This window comes from Mangifera indica, chromosome 12 (assembly GCF_011075055.1).
Source record: "Mangifera indica cultivar Alphonso chromosome 12, CATAS_Mindica_2.1, whole genome shotgun sequence".
Classification (NCBI taxonomy): Eukaryota; Viridiplantae; Streptophyta; class Magnoliopsida; order Sapindales; family Anacardiaceae; genus Mangifera; species Mangifera indica.
In genome coordinates, this window is record NC_058148.1 from 8,738,518 (window position 1) to 8,756,615 (window position 18,098).

Here is an 18,098-nt window from a genome sequence, read left to right on the forward strand (position 1 = left end):
TGGTGCTATTAACAGATTGATGAAGACGATATCATCTATAGGAGATGTGTTGTGATTCAACAATGATGTTTGAGTTCTCTCTAGTTCTCCTCGTCAATGACAACTTCTCCCTTTGTTAGTGTTGTGCTTAAAGTTGGCAACCAATTGGATGAAATTTTCGAGGAGAAGGGATGGGCAACAAACTCGAGAGAGGAAAAATAGCATCATGTCATTGCTAAAGAATCAATCAAACACTAGAGAGAAGGCAAGATCGACAATGACTCTGTCTCAGGCAAAGGATGATGCTGGAGATGGAGGGAGAAGTCACTGGAATTTTAAAACCCTAGCTGGAAAATATGAAGTTGAAGGAGAGGGGGCCAAATGAAGCTTTCAAAAGTTTGGGGGGCAGCTAAATGGGAATAAGATAAAACCCTAGATATAGAAAAAAAATAATATTTTAAAATTAAACTGAGAAAAAATTGTCACATTTTTCAACATAGGGGGAAAATATAATAAGTTTTTAATTTTTTAAATATTTTTTTTGTTAAATGACAATTTTATATTTAACCCTATCAATAAATTTTAATATATAAGTAAATATTTAAATTTTTAAAAATTAATAAATGAGAATTATCTTTTGATTTAACCTTGAGTGGGAAATACTTTGTTGGCCTTTATATTATAATTAAAACAAAACAAACTATTTCTCAACATTTATTACACTACATTTCTTTAGAACTTCAATATTCGTTGAAATCCCAACCACAAAATTCCCTTGCAATGGCTAAAGTGGTGTGGGTTTGGATTCCTAAGAAAGGGGTTTTGGGTACAAAGACTCCAAATTCATATAAAAGATCAAATTTTTATTTTTATAATACAATAATTATGAAATCGATTATTAAATTTAAAGTTTGATTATTTTAATATAATTGATAAAACAAAAAAAAATTCAATTCAAAGAGATTTCTTATTAAAAAAAAAAAAAACTTTTTTGAAATCTCTCCCAATGAAACATGGGTTCTATTTTCAACTTTTAGCTATGAGTAATTATATAAAATTAATATAATATAAATATAATATTAAGTGATTAACATTTTTTTCACTCGAAGCCTCGATTAAATTTTTTTTTTTTTCTGTTGAACACATTAATTATATTTTTTAACTTAAAGCCTATTCCTGTTGATAGAAAGTCTACAGTAAATTTATGCAACAGGTATTTAATTATTTTAACTTAGAAATTTAAGTGCAGTTAGAGATGAATAAGGTTCAAGGTTTAATTTTAGACTTTGTTGGAAGGGTAAAATTATTTTAATTAAATTAGTTATTATTTTAATTAAGTTAGATATAAAATTAGAATTGCTCTTTACTTTATCACTTGGTGCTTTTTTGTCTTTATATTTGAATTAATTCCCGCGTGTTTTTCGTTATTTTTTAAATTTTGTTAATGAAAATTAGGCGAAATTGAAAGGAAGAGAAAGTAATATTCCTGTTGTCTCGTTTCGTTAAATGAATGGTGAACCTAAGTAAACTATAATGACTATTTTCCTTGCCTTTTTCTGGCAACGTCATTTCCGTCTTTTTTCTCGGCAACAAAACAGGAGGCTAGGGTTTGTTGATTGTCTGTTAAAGTATATTGCTTTTATGTTTATATTGAATTGACGTGAAATGGTTAATCCATTATTCTGTGTTTTTTAGGTTTTTGAGCGAAGATGATTTATGCAGCAATAGACAATTTTTACTTAACCGATGAGCAGCTGCAAAATACACCTTCGAGAAAAGATGGTATCGATGAGACAGCTGAAACTACTCTAAGAATCTATGGCTGTGATCTCATTGAAGAAAGTGGCATTGTGCTTAAATTGTATCCTGTTTTTGTGTTTTTTCTAAGTATTGATTTATTAGTTTGTTTATTTACTCTGTATCATGTGTATTATTCCCGTTGCATTCTTTTCTTTGATCATAGTTATAGACCTCAAGCCGCAATGGCCACTTCTCAGGTTCTATTTCATCGTTTCTATTGCAAGAAATCATTTGCTCGTTTTGATGTGAAGGTTAGTCTTATTTTCTGAATGGCAAAACACGGAAGGAAGATTTTTGAAATATTTGTAGGGTGTTGTGCCTGTGTGGTTTATGTGGACTACTAATCTCTTTTTATGTTTTTGGCTCACTGAAGTTAAGGTTTTTGTTTAAAAAATTTAAGGTTAAGTGTTATCCTCTTTTCTGTGTATTGTTGGAATGAAATGCAAATTCATTTTTTTTATGTGATTGGATATACTCATGTTCCACATGAAATAGCTTTATGAGCTGTGATGATATCTTTCTGATAGTGGCTGCTGGCTGCTGGTAGTATGTGGCTCACATCAAAGCTTGAGGAGAGCCCTAGCAAAGCCAGGCAAGTTATCATTGTTTTTGATGGAAGCCTCATTTCCAGAGTTTATTTTCGCAGGCCCAGAATTAAAATCCAAAAGGGCAGCCCACAAGATGACCCAGCTGGAAGTGTCATGGGATGCAAGGCTGATGAGGATATTCTGGAAAATTCAGAGGAAATACTGGAAGTGAAGGAAGTGCAGCAAGTAACTGGAAGTGGCCCTGATCATTTGGAAGGAAATGGATTAGTGGGAAAGAGGCCAACGTGGGTAGAAGATTAAGCAAGAATTTAAGCAGCCATGAGGAAAGTGGAAGAGAAAGACTGCCTATAAATACGAGTATGAAGAGAAGAGAGGAAAAAAAGAGGACTTTCCAGATTTGAATTGTTACTCAGTTGCTGTGTCTTATTTTTATTTGCTGTTCTATTGCTTTGATTAATTAGATTGTTATTGCATTGGTTATGTTAATTTATGTAATTAGATGCTGCAATTGCTACCGAAATTGAATCTGTTATTTCTCTTTACATTCAGTATTGAATTACAAATTGCTGTTGAGTTTACATTCTGAAGGCTGTGAATTTTACTTGAATATTTTTCTTGTGAGAGATCTACAATCTTGAGTAGTCTGGAGGCTTTCTTAGTCTGGAATCCTCTGTTTACAGGTCTGATTCTTCTGCTCTACAGATCTGAACTTGTTATTCTACAGGTCTGCAACAGTTTTCCATAGAATGGAAGTTAGAAGGGATGGCTTACCTATAGAGCATTTGGATGTCTTTTCGAAGGTTAGAATCGATATTCTGTGTGTATTTATTAAACAAAGTTGCTACGTTGCTGCATACAAGTTTCTTTTGGCTAAAAGCTTTTTAAACTGACTGTCTTAGTAATTATCCTCTTAAGTGTCATTACACTTCTAGAAGCACTTGTTTGGTTTGTTTTATTCCTTCACAAACTAATTTGTTAGCACACAATTAAATGTTAGGCAGAAGTTTTCAGAGTTGAAAGTGGAATTTAGCAGAACAGAAAGACATATATTGAAAGAGATGGGTTTTGCTTTGTCATGTTGAACATCCTCATAAGTTCATATCAAACTACCTTGTTGCACTTGGAACACCTACAGAATTGAGGCAAATTGCTTGGAATCTATCAAATGATAGGTATGTCTTGCATCAAACTACTTTTTAGTACATTTTTTTGGTGTACTAATTCTTTTTGCATCATAAATTTATGCAAAATTAATCCATTAATTTGATAATATTTGGATGACACTTGCTGTTTATTGATTTAGGAATCATTTGTTTGAACTCTCTGCTGCCTATTTTGATGAATCTATGCTCTTGGTGTGTTTGTGTAACATGATGAGTAGTACACTTTTTGAAAATTTTTATTGGCCAAACCATGTTCAGTTCAGCTAGCATATTAGAATTTTTAAGTTTGACAAATTGGGTAAAAAGGAGAAACTACTTTAAAATACATGAGTAGTTTCAATCTAATTGGATTTGCTGTCAAATTTATTTATAGGAAGACTGATTTAAGAAATTTCAGGAAGTCCTGGTTTTTCCTGTGAAAGATATTGTCTTACAGGTTCTAAGAAAGAGATTGTTGTGAGTGGTAGAAATGAAAGAGGTATATTTACAAATGATTAAAATGCATAGTAATAAAAAGGCATATTGGAAATAGTGTTATAGTTGTTCAATTTATAAGATTTGGCATTAAACTCTTAGATGCTGCTCATATTGAATGATAAAGATCTTGTGACTTCTGAGACAACAAGGCTAGTGCAAGAGTTGAAAAGATATGGGTTCACCTTTTGAGGTCTCATATGCCAACATTATGACAACTTGTAGAGAAAACAATCTTCATATATAAATTAAAATATTTTTCAGTACTATAAAATGAAACTTTAAGACATTTGTTTACCCAACTGGTTTAAAATTAAAGTTGAATGAGCTGTTTCTGTCAACCATTTGTTGTGAACTAAAATGTGTTATGTCTTTTTTCATTTTTAGTTTCATATGATGTTAGTATAGTATGAGGTATGGCTCTATAAAACCTTTCTTAAAGATGATTATCTAATCTGGATTCCTTATTGAAGGCTTTTTCAGTGAAGAGATGGAATTAAACGAGCTGTTTTGAGTAAAGAGTCTTTTCTAATCCACATGCTTCTGAAAGAAAAAAGGATAATTAAATAGGGGAGAAACTTCTGTGCACACCACTCAATTTTTTTCTTTGGTAGTAGCTCATGGTATTCCAATATTTGTAGCCATCATATCACATCGTATGCTAAAAGTTACATTCTCTATTTAATTTTTTCTAATGGTTGAATTCTTTGATTTACTCTCTTTTTGAAATAGCCTGCATACAACATTGTGTGTTCAATTCAAGAGTGAGGTCCTGGCTTGCGGGGTTGTATATGCTGCTGCTTGAAAGTTTCATGTACCCCTTCCAGAGAATCCACCTTGGTGGAAAGCATTTGATGCAGAGAAGTCAGGAATTGATGAAATTTGTAAGGTTCTGGCCCACTTGTACAGGCTTCCAATTCCAAAGGTAATAATTTTGTCGTACTCATATCTCTTTTGAATATTTTAGGTTTACAGTGGTTTCATTTGTAATAAAAAAGATGGGGTGCTGTTTCTTCTTCATTTTTTAATGTTCACAGGAATTTCCACAAAGTCCATCTGCTAATAGTGATGCCACTGTTAACAAGACGGCTTCAGCACCTGCTGTTCCTGAATCTAGTGGATCTAAGTGTGTGATGGTAAGAGCAGGTATTGATAAGCTGAAGGAGTTTAAGAAAAGTGATGATGAGTCCAATACCATACCCACAGGGGAAGAGGCAAGAGAAGAGCTTTTACTGACATCCAAGTTGGAGCACCGGATGGAGGTGAGCAGGGAAAGGAGCAAGGACAGAGACAGGGAAATGGGGAGAGATAGAGATAGGGAGAGGGACAGAACAAAGAGCCGAGATCGTGATAGGTGCAGAGATCTTGACCGGGAACGTGAGAAAAACAAGGCTGAAAGGGACAGAGATAAAGTTAAGGATCGAGGTCATTGTTCTAAGGATAGATCAAAGGATTCAGGTGAATTATCAGTGTCTATCACATCTAGGATCATATTTTAATCTTTGCAATATTAGATTTGTAGACGTTTCTGATTCAAACTATCTTGTCTGGCTTATGTTAATTATGGTTTTTTATTTTGAAATTAGGATATTCTGAGAAATCAAGTCACCACTCATCACGAGGTAGACATCATATATTTCCATGTTTTATAGATAATTCTTATTTTCTTTTTTCTTTGTAATTTGTAAAAATTAAAGTTCTAAAATCTGATATTTTCCATATTTTCAGATCATGACTGCTACAGTTCTGGTTATACTTCAAGAGAGAAGGATCGACATAGACATTTCTGATATGCATAAACTGTAACAACTAATAACCTTAAAGCAGTCATAAAGGTTTGCCTTTAGCCCCTCCCAGAATTTTAGGATCGGAAAAAAGAAACAGTAGCTGTACACTGGCTGCTTCATTCATGGTCATTAGTATTCAAAAACAGAAAAATATTACATGTTGTACTTAAATTTTGTTTAAGAATACAGAGCATCTTCTGATTTCCAGATATACCAACTTGATTTGGTGATTAATCTATGTACAATATTTTTTCTGACAAGCTATTGCTTGGCCACTCAATTGTTTGTTAGGGTGCAAATGGACATTCCCAGTATCATTACCAGCTTGCCTTTTTATTGTACAACTCTGGAATATAAATATAGAAATATGTTAGGTTGCTATTATTTTATATATATTATATTTTTGATAACAAGAAAATCTTATTTGAATCAATAATACTGCACAAACGAAATCTTAGATTCAATAAATGACTTTACAATCACAGGAAAGACAGAAGTTTGATTTAGAAGTTTGATTTTGATATCATGATATTCCATTGGTGGGACATGAATTCATTCTCTTATGCTTTATATCCCTCTATCCCCGTACTTTACCAGCTGGTTAAGTGAATTGATTTGGATCTATAATAAAATAATGGTAAAGTAGTAATTTTAGTAGAAGTGGTACAGCCTTATCTGTTTTATGCCAAGCTGGAAATGTTAGGTGCTTTTACTGCAGTCTTCAGTATCAGATCCTAGAAGAATAATATGTTGCTTTTGCAGTACCACTGTTTGCCTTTAATTGTTTCTGACCGAATTTTTGTGTATTTTAGATTTGGAGTAAAGAAGCAAGCTGACCTGTTGGGGGTCTTTGTCGCCATAAATTTCTCAATTCAATGATAAGAATTTAGAGATATTTATCTGTTATTTGTGACAAAATTATAAATATTATTTACGTGAATAATTTTATTAATGGTTAAAAAATAGAAATCTTTTAAAAAATACAAACAGAACTTAATCCATCTTTGTTCATGAATGTATATTATATCTCAGGTGGCTCTTGTTTAGAGTTGAATTTGAATTGAATTGAATTTAAACAAGGGTGAAGCTTGTTTGAGATGGGCTTGAGTTGTTTTTGATTTAGGCTTACCAAACGTGGAGAAACATCAATTTGTGTTCGACTCACTTTATGATTCAAAAGTTTGTGATTAACTCACACTTAGCTCAGATTTGTATGGATGGATTATATTGGGTTCAAGTTCACATGAAATGTTTAGTTCAACTCCCTTAAACGATATCATTTCTTTTAATTTTTTTAATGATATAAGTTGTGCTTGATTTGTGAGTGGAACAATTCTAACATGACTTCTATTCGGATTTAGGTTTAGGTTTGAATTTATTTTTTTCTACTATTTCTTAATTTACACTTATTTATTTTATATTTATATCAAATTTATTTAAATAAAATATATTTAAAATTTAAATAAACTCGTTTCAAATCTAAAAGTATAACTGTTAGTTCGAAAACCTTCTGGGGGATATAATTGTCATCCGTCAAACAAATCCTTAACCATAATTTTTTTTAATTTTCTGACATCAATAAGCAAAGGAAACACGTGATGTCATTAATGCCACCACCAAAAACATGCTTTTTACTAAATAAGCAGTATTTGTGTTGTTGCGTATTTTGGACCACACTCTCCACGCGCTTGCAGGGATCGTGTAGTGAAAGAACTATTGTCTTTACTAGATAAAATTCATACGCGCGCCGTTTGCGGTTATGACGAAGTAAATTTGTGGATCACCTGGCAAGTAGTTATAACTGTCTCAATGATGATGATCTGTCTCAATTGCAGTTATCCTCTTTCACTTTTAATTTTATTTAATAAAAAGAACTTTTTAAAGCTGCTGAAACAGAAATAAATTTTAATTTATTTTATTAATTATTATTTTTAAATTGCATGCCATGACTCGTGAGCATTAATAATTTGCCCCATTTGCTTGTTTCGTCTGCCCAGAATGCATATATTTTAGCGACAAAGTTATTATAATTTTTTAGTTCTCATATGTTACATTCTTCCATTAAGTAGAAGGTCAAATGGTCAATTTACATAAATGTTTCAATTTTTTTTGTCAATTTTCTTTTATTTTAAATTTTTTCTCTATATTTTGTAATTTTCCCTTTTAAAAAATTAAGAAGTTTAAACTATTATTTTTAAAAATATTAAGAGTGTTAATTAAAATTTTAAGATAATTTTGAAAATTGAACAAATAAAGGTATTTTTAAAATTTTATTATACCTTTCAATAATTTTAAAAATAATAATTACACTTTACAAAACTAATCAAACTGTAATATTTTAAAATTGTATTGGGTTTTGATATCTTTTAAAAGTCTCAGTAATAAAATTTTAAATTGGTGGTGATATATTGATAATTTAATATTCATATTAAATGTTAATGGTAATTTTATAATTTTAATAAAAGAAAAATAATCATTTCCTAATTGCAACGGGTCAAAATTTATTTTATTTTTTATATGTAAAAGGTGAGAATTTGTTGTTTCATCAAATCTTAGGTGGGAAATAGTCATTTGACTTTTTTTAAATAAAATTACGTATGTTCAATTTTAAACACTTAATTAAATATTTATATGACGTGATATTAAACTTAATTTCATGTTTATAGATTATTTAAGTACTCGATTAGCTACTTAAAACTTAGTGTGTATAGCTTTTATTGTTTTTATGTGTGCATTCTTTTTTAATATATATCTTATAAAATAATAAACAATGATATGTATACACATTTTTTTGTATATAATTTATATATTCAGATAATGTGTTATCATATGATTGAGTGTTATTTTATTTTTAATTTAAAATTATTTAATCATATAATTATATATCACTTGTGTATTTAAATTATCTATCAAAAATATATACACATAATTTTAGATTTATCTTTGTATTTAATGATATCTAAATATATTAAATATCCATTAAACCGTATCAATATTTTAATAAATAATAAACAAGGTATTCTTCTTCATCAAACAAGCATTAATTGATGTAGTTATTTAAATTTTATAAGAAATTTGCACATTATTATTAATTTTCATTTGTTAATTAATTTGGTTGAATACATTTTTTCACTAAGAAAAAATAAATATAGGCCTAATTACCGGTTAACCCCCAATGTATTCTCAATATACACTTTCATGATAAATTTAAGAGTATTTACAAAATCAGGGAGAAAGTTGCCCTTCCATCCTACTGAGAGAAACAGGTGTATTTCAAGACAAAAACTGAAAGATAGTGAAAGATTGTTTTTGTTAGAAAAGGTTGTTGCTGATACACTGTTAAATCTTCGTAATAACAAAAACCGAAGCCCCATTTGGCTCCCAGAAGAAGGGTAACCAGGCTGTTTATTGTTCCATTCCTCCATCTTTGAAGCTTTCTTTCTTTGCCAGGATTTCTTTCACAACAACACCCCCTTCACGTGTTCCTCCATCGCTAATTGTTTTTATTTTGTATAAATGAAAATAGAAACCCAAAAAAACTTAAAAAACTTTCGTTCTGTGAGATCTGTGAGGTTTTTTTCTCTTAATTTTATAACAAGTTTTTGGAATGCATTACGTTTTTGTCCATTTCTGTCTCATTTATTATTGTTTTCTGTTGAACTTGCTTCAAATTAGAAGACTTGATCTGGGTTGTTTTCTTATCAAACGGGTTTTGTTTTGTTGTTTCAACGTTTGATATATTTATACGTCTTTTTGTCTTACTATGTGAATCTCTTTATCATCATTCTCTTCCAATCGGTTTGATCTGTCTATTGTTTTAATGATGTATTTTTGTCCATTTTTGTATCATTTATGTCACTCTGTGTTGTTACTTCCTTTTCCTTTGTGTCAAATATTGTCAAAATTTGTAACTTTTTGTTTTTTTCCAAAGATCTTGCAGTGTTAAAACCCGGGAATTTGCCATTTGTTGCCTAGTTAGAATAAATGCTTCAAAGTTTGAATATTTTTTTTCTCTTGGAGTGACGTGTTTTTGACAATTTTTACTTTCTATTATCACGTTTAAATCCTTTCATACTAATTTCGTTGTTGATCTGTTTCTGTTCATTTAGTATTTTTTAAAAGGTTGACTATTTTTCACCATCTTGATGGGGATGGGGATGATTTGAGATGTCTTATAAGAACGGACGGTGCGATCAGTTGTTTTTCGTGGTATTTAACTTGTTTGTTTCAACCCTACGAAATTCAGGCTTTAGTTCTTCTAAATAATTGAAGTTTGAGTTTAATAACAGATTACATTATGCTAGATTTCATTCTTTCTGAAATTCATGGTAATTTTTCTTTCGGTTTGATTCATTTGTCCTGACATTTACTTGTTTTCTGTTTTGCTTCATAAGATGAGTTGTTAGAAAATGGGGTGGAAAGGGAGTTGGTTTTCCGCTGTGAAGAGAGCTCTTAGCTCTAACTCAAAAGAAAAGAAAGATCAGGTTGGGATTTTTTTTAATAAATTGATAATGTGAATTAATATTGCTTTTCTGAATGTGTTTATAATGGAAACTTGTTGGTTTTGCTTTTTAGAACAACTATAAATCGAAGAAAACTTGGTTCGGAAAACATAAGAAGTCAGATCTGGTTTCTGTGTCTGAAGAAACCACCACATTAGCTGTTCCTGCCTCTACTCTTCCTTCTGCTCCGGTTGGTTTAAAATTAACTGAAACAGAGAATGAGCAGAGCAAGCATGTTTACTCTGTGGCTCTTGCCACAGCTGCAGCTGCAGAGGCAGCTGTCGCAGCTGCTCAGGCTGCAGCAGAGGTTTTTCGCCTCACTGCTGTGGCTCGTTACCCTGGAAAATCAAAGGAGGAAATTGCAGCTATCAAGATTCAAACAGCATTCCGGGGATGCCTGGTATGATGATACCCATTTGCTCCAACCCTTTCGTTTATCATAAGCTTCAAGTGAAGAACTTGCACATTTAAATTATTGTTACAAGTAGCCAGACTGGCTTCACTGACTTATGCCCTTAATGAAGATTTACTCATCGGCTGGAATTTGGAGTTCTTAAGAATTTATTGAATTTAGTAGTTTATTAGACTTGTAAATTTCATCCTATTGCATTAAGAAATTTTCCTGATGAAGTGTTCATGTGCCTTGCATTATTTGCTGCATCTACAAGTGAGCTTTTGCTGGGTAATTCAGGTATTCACAGTATTATCATATTTGCGCAATTTAGGAAACCAGAGTAATGATGCATATTGTAATATTCCTGTAACTATAATGCCTCATTAATAAGCAATGAGCTGTATATGTGACTTGGTTTCTTGCCTTGAGCAATTCAGGCCAGGAGGGCCTTGCGGGCTTTGAGAGGCTTGGTGAGGCTGAAATCAATGATACAAGGACAATCTGTTAAGCGGCAAGCAACTACTACATTAAAATGCATGCAGACTCTTGCCCGTGTTCAGTCTCAGATTCGAGAAAGGAGGATTGGGATGTCAGAGGAGAACCGTGCTCTGCAACGGCAACTCCAACAAAAGTGTGAGAAAGAGCTTGAGAAGTTTAGAGCTTCTGTAAGTGCTCTCATTCTATACTCTTACCTTTGGCTTGTAAGTGTTAAAATAAGTGGTGAACACTATCCCTGCTTCTGTTTTCATAAAAGGTTTTGAAATATGTGGATTTAATATATAAATTCTATATTCACACTCTTTTACAGCAAATTGGAGAAGAATGGAATGATAGTACACAGTCTAAGGAGCAAATTGAAGCAAAACTACAACACAAGCAGGAAGCTGCAATGAGAAGAGAAAGGGCATTGGCTTATGCCTTTTCTCATCAGGTATCACACCATCCTCTTTCTTACCATCTTTGCAGTCTAATTTGTGGCCGAAATTTTTTTATTTTTGAAAGCTTAAGAAATCTAAACCTGGAATTTGACCGGTGAGGAAGCAAATATAATATAATTGTTTCTTCAACTAAAGAGGACAGACTAATTTGAGAAATGCTACTAATGTGCATTATTGTTTATATGTTCTCTCATGCTTTTAGTTGAATGGGACCTGTGATTGATGATCTTTGTTTTTAACTGTGGGAAAAAAAACTAATCTAATGAGGGAAGTTACTCTTGAGAATATAGAGTGGTTGTGTACCACTGATTATGCTCATATCGTGCAGCTTTTATGTATGGTTAATAGAAACATGTGTTCATGTGGAAGAGATATGATATCTTGGAATCTTGTGAGCATTGCTTTCAGAATTTATATTTCTTTTAATTGTCAAATTAGTTTAATTACATAATAGCGTTAATCTGGATAATATTTTGTCTAACAGCATGTGTTGAAGAACTCTTCAAAATCTGCAAATCCAACATTTTTGGATCTAAACAATCCCCACTGGGGTTGGAGTTGGTTAGAGCGGTGGATGGCAGCCCGACCATGGGAGAGCCAAAGCACTGTCAATAACTTTGACCATGATTCTATTAAGAGTTCAACAAACTGTGCAATGTCTATGGGGGAACTAAGCAGAGCATATTCACTTCATGATCTCGATAAACCTTCCCCAACTGCACATAAATTAAGCCGACTTCCCAGTCATAAATCACCTTCAACTCCTCCTTCCAAAGCACCATCTTCATCATCAGTAACTGGGAAAATAAGGCAACCAAGTCCACGAGGGAGTCAATGGGGTGGGGAAGATGACTCTAGAAGCATGTTTAGTGCACAATCTGACCGATTCAGGAGGCACAGCTTTGCAGTCTCATCAGGTGGTGATGATGAGAGTCTTGCAAGCTCTCCTGCAGTTCCAAGTTACATGGCACCAACAAAGTCGACAAAGGCTAGATCGCGCCCAAGCCCATTGGGAATAGACAAAAATGGGACACCAGAGAAGGTATCAATGAGCTCTGCAAAGAAGCGGCTCTCATTCCACACTTCCCCAGCCGGGCTAAAGAGGCATTCTGGTCCTCCTAGGATGGAATCTACCTTCATTAAAGATATTGAAGCACGCACAGAAGAGAAGGTTGTCAATGGAGTTGTCAGGTAGTGCAAGAAAGGAAAAAAATAAAAAATTTAGATAAAAATGCAGAAGAAAAAGAATGAATAAAAAGATGGGTAAAAAACTTTGTTTTATTTTCATTATCTTCTGTATCAACTGCATTAGTAAAAGATGCAAGGGAAGAAAGAATGAGTAAAAATTGATTATTGTTATGTATCCAATTGTAATATTTGCAGTGGAATATCAAGTATCTTTTTCTTCTCCTTGAGCAGCTGCTCTAGAAATATTGCTTTTAATTCGGTAGAAGTGGTTTGGTGGTGACATTAGTTAATGATTTAGGCATAAATATTGGCATGATTGTAGTCTTGTTCTCTTTTTGTTCAGTTTGAGTGTGGGTTTTCTTTAGGATTGTGAATTGAATCTGGTGTAGCTTTACGCCTTTATGATGCTTTATTCGGTTGCTCAGAACATAAGCAAAGAACAATGGAGTCAGCCTACACTTTGTAAGTAATTACCAACCAAAATGCACCACTTTTGTTCAATTGAAAATTGTCAAGACTAGCAATGCAATAAACGATTACTTTCAAACGTTGATCTTTTGCACGATGACAACTATACTCAATAAAGAACGAAAAAACAAATGGAAGAAAGAGAGACAAAGAATTGTAAATGGACAAAGAAGAAGAAGATTGCGATTGAATATTCGAAGCAAAGACGACCAAAGGAACCAAAGAGTTCAAGAGTAACCTACTTCTTGAGTTGTTGTTGCTATCAATGCTGCCAATGTTGGGTGTAAGAAGAGTTCGGACATTTCTTAAATTGGACAGACTGTGAAGAGATCCCCATGACACAATCTCGACCTAAGGCATTCCCCTTGTGTTGCTCTATTGTTTGTGCTAGGCACACCAACAAAAAAATTGTGATTTGTTGGAAAACTAAATAATCGACTAATTTATTTATTTATTTAATGATTTTTTTAATTCAAACGAAATATATTATTTTATTCATAAATGTTATTTTCAAATAAACTGATCACGTATATTGGTAAAATATAATTAAACACAGTTATAAAAAAAATGTAATTAAATAATTACAAATGTGTGGGTTTGAAGCAGCCACATTTCTATGTATGTTCACTATCCTCCATTTCCAATAAAGTGTCACAGCCATATTTGAATCGTGTGAGTTTAGTGGAACTCAAGATCAAACAGAACCCATAACTCTCAAAGAACATGAAGAATGAGAAAGAATATAAGCTCGAGAGAAAACTCTATCGTATTAGTCTCACCTAAGTACAATGCTTGAGATTGAACGAATTGCATCAACTAAGTTTTTGCTATTTATACAATTCTATAGAGAAATCTGACTATTAATATCTATATATATCCATCTTGGCAAATTACTAGGATTTGTCTTGTAAGAGTATGCATTCTATTATAATTTTACTTCAATAAAATTATACATATATATTTTTGATATATAATTTATGTACATAGATAATATTTTATCATGTGATTAGATGATTTTGAATAAAAAATTAAGTAACGTATAATTATATGATAATACATTATTTATATACTTAAATTATTTTTACTAATTTGGTAATACCAATAGATAGATACAAGATTGTTTTAATGTAAAAAAACCAAATTAGTAATCTTGACTTACGAAATACACCAATAGTATAAGAATGGGGGAAAGTAGAGGGTTAGCATAAAAAATATGTCAAATAGTAAGGTTCGGGTAAAATACACCGAAAAATCTCACTCAAAATTACCTCACCTTCGTCCATCCTATTTAGGGTTTAATTTAAGATTTTGTTGGAAGGGAAAAAAAGGAGACGAAAATTATATTTAATTAAATTATAATTAAAACTATATGTTATTTTTCATGAAGTCCCTTAAAAATTAGATATTTTATTAATATGCATGAATTAATGGTGGAAAATGAGGAAGTAACGCGGCCTTGCAGGATATCGGGTCACCTGAGCCCGAATAAATTGCCCATTTAGTGGAGCCCAATACTTGTTTTGAATTAACACAGCCCAATACTACCATGCACGTTTCCTTTAAAAGGCTGACGCGGCACATTATGGTTAGCCAATATACCGAACCGGACAGAAATTTAACCGTCTAAGCCGAGCTCTGTGATTAACGCACAGAAGAGCTTCAATGGAATGAAACTCCAAGTCTCGTCTTCGAAGCTACACATCTCACATAGATGGTACTGTAAATTAACATTTGCTCTCTTTTTTGCTGTAGTTTATTTCATATTTTTCTTTTTTGTTTCGAATTTAAGCTGATTTGATTTGAGTCTGGTGTAGGATTCGTGAGTTTTTTTAAATATTTATTTAGTTTTCTTCTTTGATGATTCATTTTGCCGCTTAATTTCATAAGTTCTTGTCTCTTTGGTGTGTGTGTTAAGTTTATATTCGTTTGGTCTTTGAAATGTTTTGTAAATTTTCTACCGTGATTGTTTTGGGTGATTGATGGGATTTTATTTTTAACTTATAATTTTAGTATGAGGCTGTGTGCTCAGTTTGAATAAACTAATTATGTTGGATTATTGGGTTTTTTTCTTTATTATTATTTTTTTTTTGATTTTAGAGACCCCGTTTGGTATTTCATACTTATTTTGTTTTCTATAAATTGAGATGAACATATATTGATACTGATCTAGAGCTTTTGCTGGCTGAGTTTCATGACAATTTGATCCTCCAAGCGATTGCCTTGTAGGCTTCATGAAATTTTGGTCGCATTGAATGGAAATAAATTCTCAGTTCTTCAGAATCTGTTTTAGTGTGGGAATTAAAGCTTATTTCGCTTTTCTTCTGTTGTTGAAACTTTTGGTCTTGCCAGATGATGAGATGATCAAAGCTTTTTTTCTGCTTTGTGTAGTTTCTTTGAGGACAAATGAACTCAGGATGAGCCTGAGTTTTAAGTTTTGCACGTGAGTTATTATTTTGATGAGATATCATTGTGGTTGGCCGATTCTCTTCTTTCTATGATGAACCTTATCTTCTTTTACAACTATCTCTAAGTAATGTATTTCTAGATGTCCATCAGGCTACACCATTTTTGGCTGGACTTGCTGTTGCTGCAGCTGCTCTTGCTAGCAAATATGGAATCCAGGCCTGGCAGTCATTCAAAGCACGGCCACCAAAACCTAAAATACGCAAGTTCTACGACGGTGGTTTCCAACCTACAATGACAAAGAGGGAAGCTGCTCTTATCCTTGGTATTAGGTAATCAGGACACATTCCTTGAAATGTTCAACATAGATTTAAATTAACAATCATATGAGCATATTTACTCTAGTTTGCGTAAATTAGAGCAAACTTTTGGCGAAGCACAAATTTCTGGCCTCCAGGGGCATGTATGACATCAGCGATTTACTTGTAAAATCTCTTTCCGTTCTTCCTCATGCACCCAAAGTTTATTGTTTGTCCGGTTATATGATTTGATAGGGAGAATGCAACTCCGGACAAAGTCAAGGAAGCACATAGGAAAGTAATGGTTGCAAACCATCCTGATGCAGGGGGTAGTCATTATCTCGCTTCTAAAATCAATGAAGCTAAAGATGTAATGCTCGGCAAGACAAAGGGCAGCGGGTCTCCATTCTGATAACATTTAATATGCACAAGTCTAGGCAAACTCTGTACAGATGGAAAAATAAGTGTGCAGAATCCTTTAAGGTATCCCATTTATATTATGCAATGCATGCCAATGTCTTGAAGTTTCTATATCAAATTGGGCAAAGAATTTGAGTTGCAAGGGTTGTTTGTACCTGGCAAACTTAACATTGGCCTATTTATAACTGGCCAATTATCCCCTTGCTACAGATAAATGTGAGACCATTTTTGTATTCAAATACAATAAATATTAGCAAATTTACAAGGTATGGTTATATGGGAGAAGTTACTGAGTTAAAAGTAGTGTAACTTATGCTAATTAAATGTAAGATTCAGCCATGGTTTTAGTTTCATAATCATCCAAAATCATGTACATGATTTTAATTAGTGGTTTGTGTATCTTTTTGTTTCAAATATACATGTGGGGATAATGAGGGAGTCGTTGAAACATTTGGTTTTCCTCAAGCCACAACCTTGAGTTTATGTGATACCTGTTTTGTTGCAAAATGATTCTACCACATAGGCTTATTGAATAATCCTAGTAATTTCTAGTGTTTTTAGGGCTGGATTCGAGCCGAGCCGAGCTCGGCTCGCAGCCAGCTCGGGCTCGGCTCGGATTTTTAAGGGCTGGCTCGAGCCGAATTCGGCTCGGCTCGAGTTCGGCTCGGTAACGGCTCGGTTCGGCTCGTTTTTTATATCAAAACGACACCGTTTTGTATATATATATGGATTAAAACGACGCCGTTTTGTATAAAAAAATTTTTAAAAAAATATACCGAGCCAACCCGAGCCAGCTCGGGCTGGCTCGGCTCGAATCCAGCCCTAAGTGTTTTATAAATTTAGGAAAGATTAAAGCATTGCATTTGATTTCTTTGCCGCTTAAATCAATACTATATATAATCCTTGAATGTTAATTAATGTTAAAATACTTGATTAATATTTTGATAAAATCATTATAAATTTCACTAATGCTTATATAAAATAATAAAATAAAACTATCAATATATATTTTGAGTAAATAATTGAATTCACAAATGTGTCTTATGTGTACCTATTTGTGTATCTATTTGTATTATTATGTGATTTAGAGTAGGGCTGGACTTGAGCCGAGCCAGCTCGAGCTCGAGCTCGGCTCGGCTTGGTTCGAGCCCGAAACGAGCCGAGCTTTGCTCGGCTCGATCGAGCTCGAATTGACTCGGTAGATTTTTTTTAAAAATTTTTTATACAAAACGATGTCGTTTTGATATGAAAAACGAGCTGAGCCGAGCCGAACTCTAGTCTAGCCGAGTTGAGCTCGAGCCGAACTCGAGCCGCCCATAAATAAACCGAGCCGAGTCCGAGCTCGGCTCGGCTCGAATCCAGCCCTAATTTAGAGACACATTATTTATGTGTTTATTTGTATATTTAAAAACAAATCAAAATATTTATTTTCATTTGTTAACCGATAAACTTAACAAAATTTCTTAAATTTATGAGTATAATTGTCATTTATTCAGTAATGTTTAAAAAAATAAAATTTTATCTTATTTTCTTTTTATTTTTAAAAACTAACAATTTTTTTTACCTAAAATTTTAAAGACTTATCTTCTCTTTTTAGGGTTTTTATTTTTTTCCTACATTTTTTGACAATCTTCACCATCGTCTTCTTCGTTGCTCTCTCCCTTTTTGGCACTCTCTCTCCCTCTCCGATGCTCCCTCTTCCTTCAGATCGATATGAACAGAGAAGGTCGTGCAT

General features: G+C 32.9%; 2 protein-coding genes and 1 pseudogene across 5 annotated transcripts; all 3 read left to right on the forward strand.

Annotated features, from left to right (window-relative positions):
• The first annotated feature begins 1,441 nt into the window (after positions 1-1,441).
• Positions 1,442-6,031, forward strand: LOC123192733 (annotated as a pseudogene).
• A 3,029-nt stretch (positions 6,032-9,060) lies between these two features.
• On the forward strand, positions 9,061-12,991 carry LOC123192681 (protein IQ-DOMAIN 3-like). Of its 3 annotated transcripts, none has more exons than XM_044605323.1 (6): positions 9,061-9,143; positions 10,146-10,235; positions 10,327-10,653; positions 11,085-11,312; positions 11,456-11,578; positions 12,070-12,991. In XM_044605323.1, the coding sequence occupies exons 2-6, from the start codon at positions 10,161-10,163 to the stop codon at positions 12,778-12,780; spliced, it is 1,464 nt and encodes a 487-aa protein (XP_044461258.1). In that variant the 5' UTR covers positions 9,061-9,143; positions 10,146-10,160; the 3' UTR covers positions 12,781-12,991. The 3 variants fall into 3 exon arrangements, with proteins under 3 accessions (XP_044461258.1, XP_044461256.1, XP_044461257.1); XM_044605321.1 differs by having other exon boundaries at positions 9,100-9,960; XM_044605322.1 differs by lacking the exon at positions 9,061-9,143 and having other exon boundaries at positions 9,970-10,235.
• A 1,856-nt stretch (positions 12,992-14,847) lies between these two features.
• LOC123192531 (mitochondrial import inner membrane translocase subunit TIM14-1) lies at positions 14,848-16,648 on the forward strand. Of its 2 annotated transcripts, none has more exons than XR_006496896.1 (3): positions 14,848-14,955; positions 15,787-15,976; positions 16,199-16,648. XR_006496896.1 is itself a non-coding variant. In XM_044605115.1 (3 exons), exons 1-3 carry the CDS (start codon positions 14,953-14,955, stop codon positions 16,353-16,355), a joined length of 339 nt encoding a protein of 112 aa, XP_044461050.1. In that variant the 5' UTR covers positions 14,852-14,952; the 3' UTR covers positions 16,356-16,648. The 2 variants fall into 2 exon arrangements, 1 of the variants encoding a protein (XP_044461050.1); XM_044605115.1 differs by having other exon boundaries at positions 14,852-14,955; positions 15,798-15,976.
• The last annotated feature ends 1,450 nt before the right edge of the window (positions 16,649-18,098 follow it).

Bases quoted from the DNA above. Each gene is read 5' to 3' on its own strand.
- LOC123192681 (XM_044605323.1), top strand. From the start codon at position 10,161: ATGGGGTGGAAAGGGAGTTGGTTTTCCGCTGTGAAGAGAGCTCTTAGC. The intron at 10,236-10,326 runs GTTGGGATTTTT...TTTGCTTTTTAG, and splicing joins CAAAAGAAAAGAAAGATCAG to AACAACTATAAATCGAAGAA. The intron at 11,579-12,069 runs GTATCACACCAT...TTTGTCTAACAG, and splicing joins CTTATGCCTTTTCTCATCAG to CATGTGTTGAAGAACTCTTC.
- LOC123192531 (XM_044605115.1), top strand. The intron at 15,977-16,198 runs GTAATCAGGACA...ATGATTTGATAG, and splicing joins GCTCTTATCCTTGGTATTAG to GGAGAATGCAACTCCGGACA.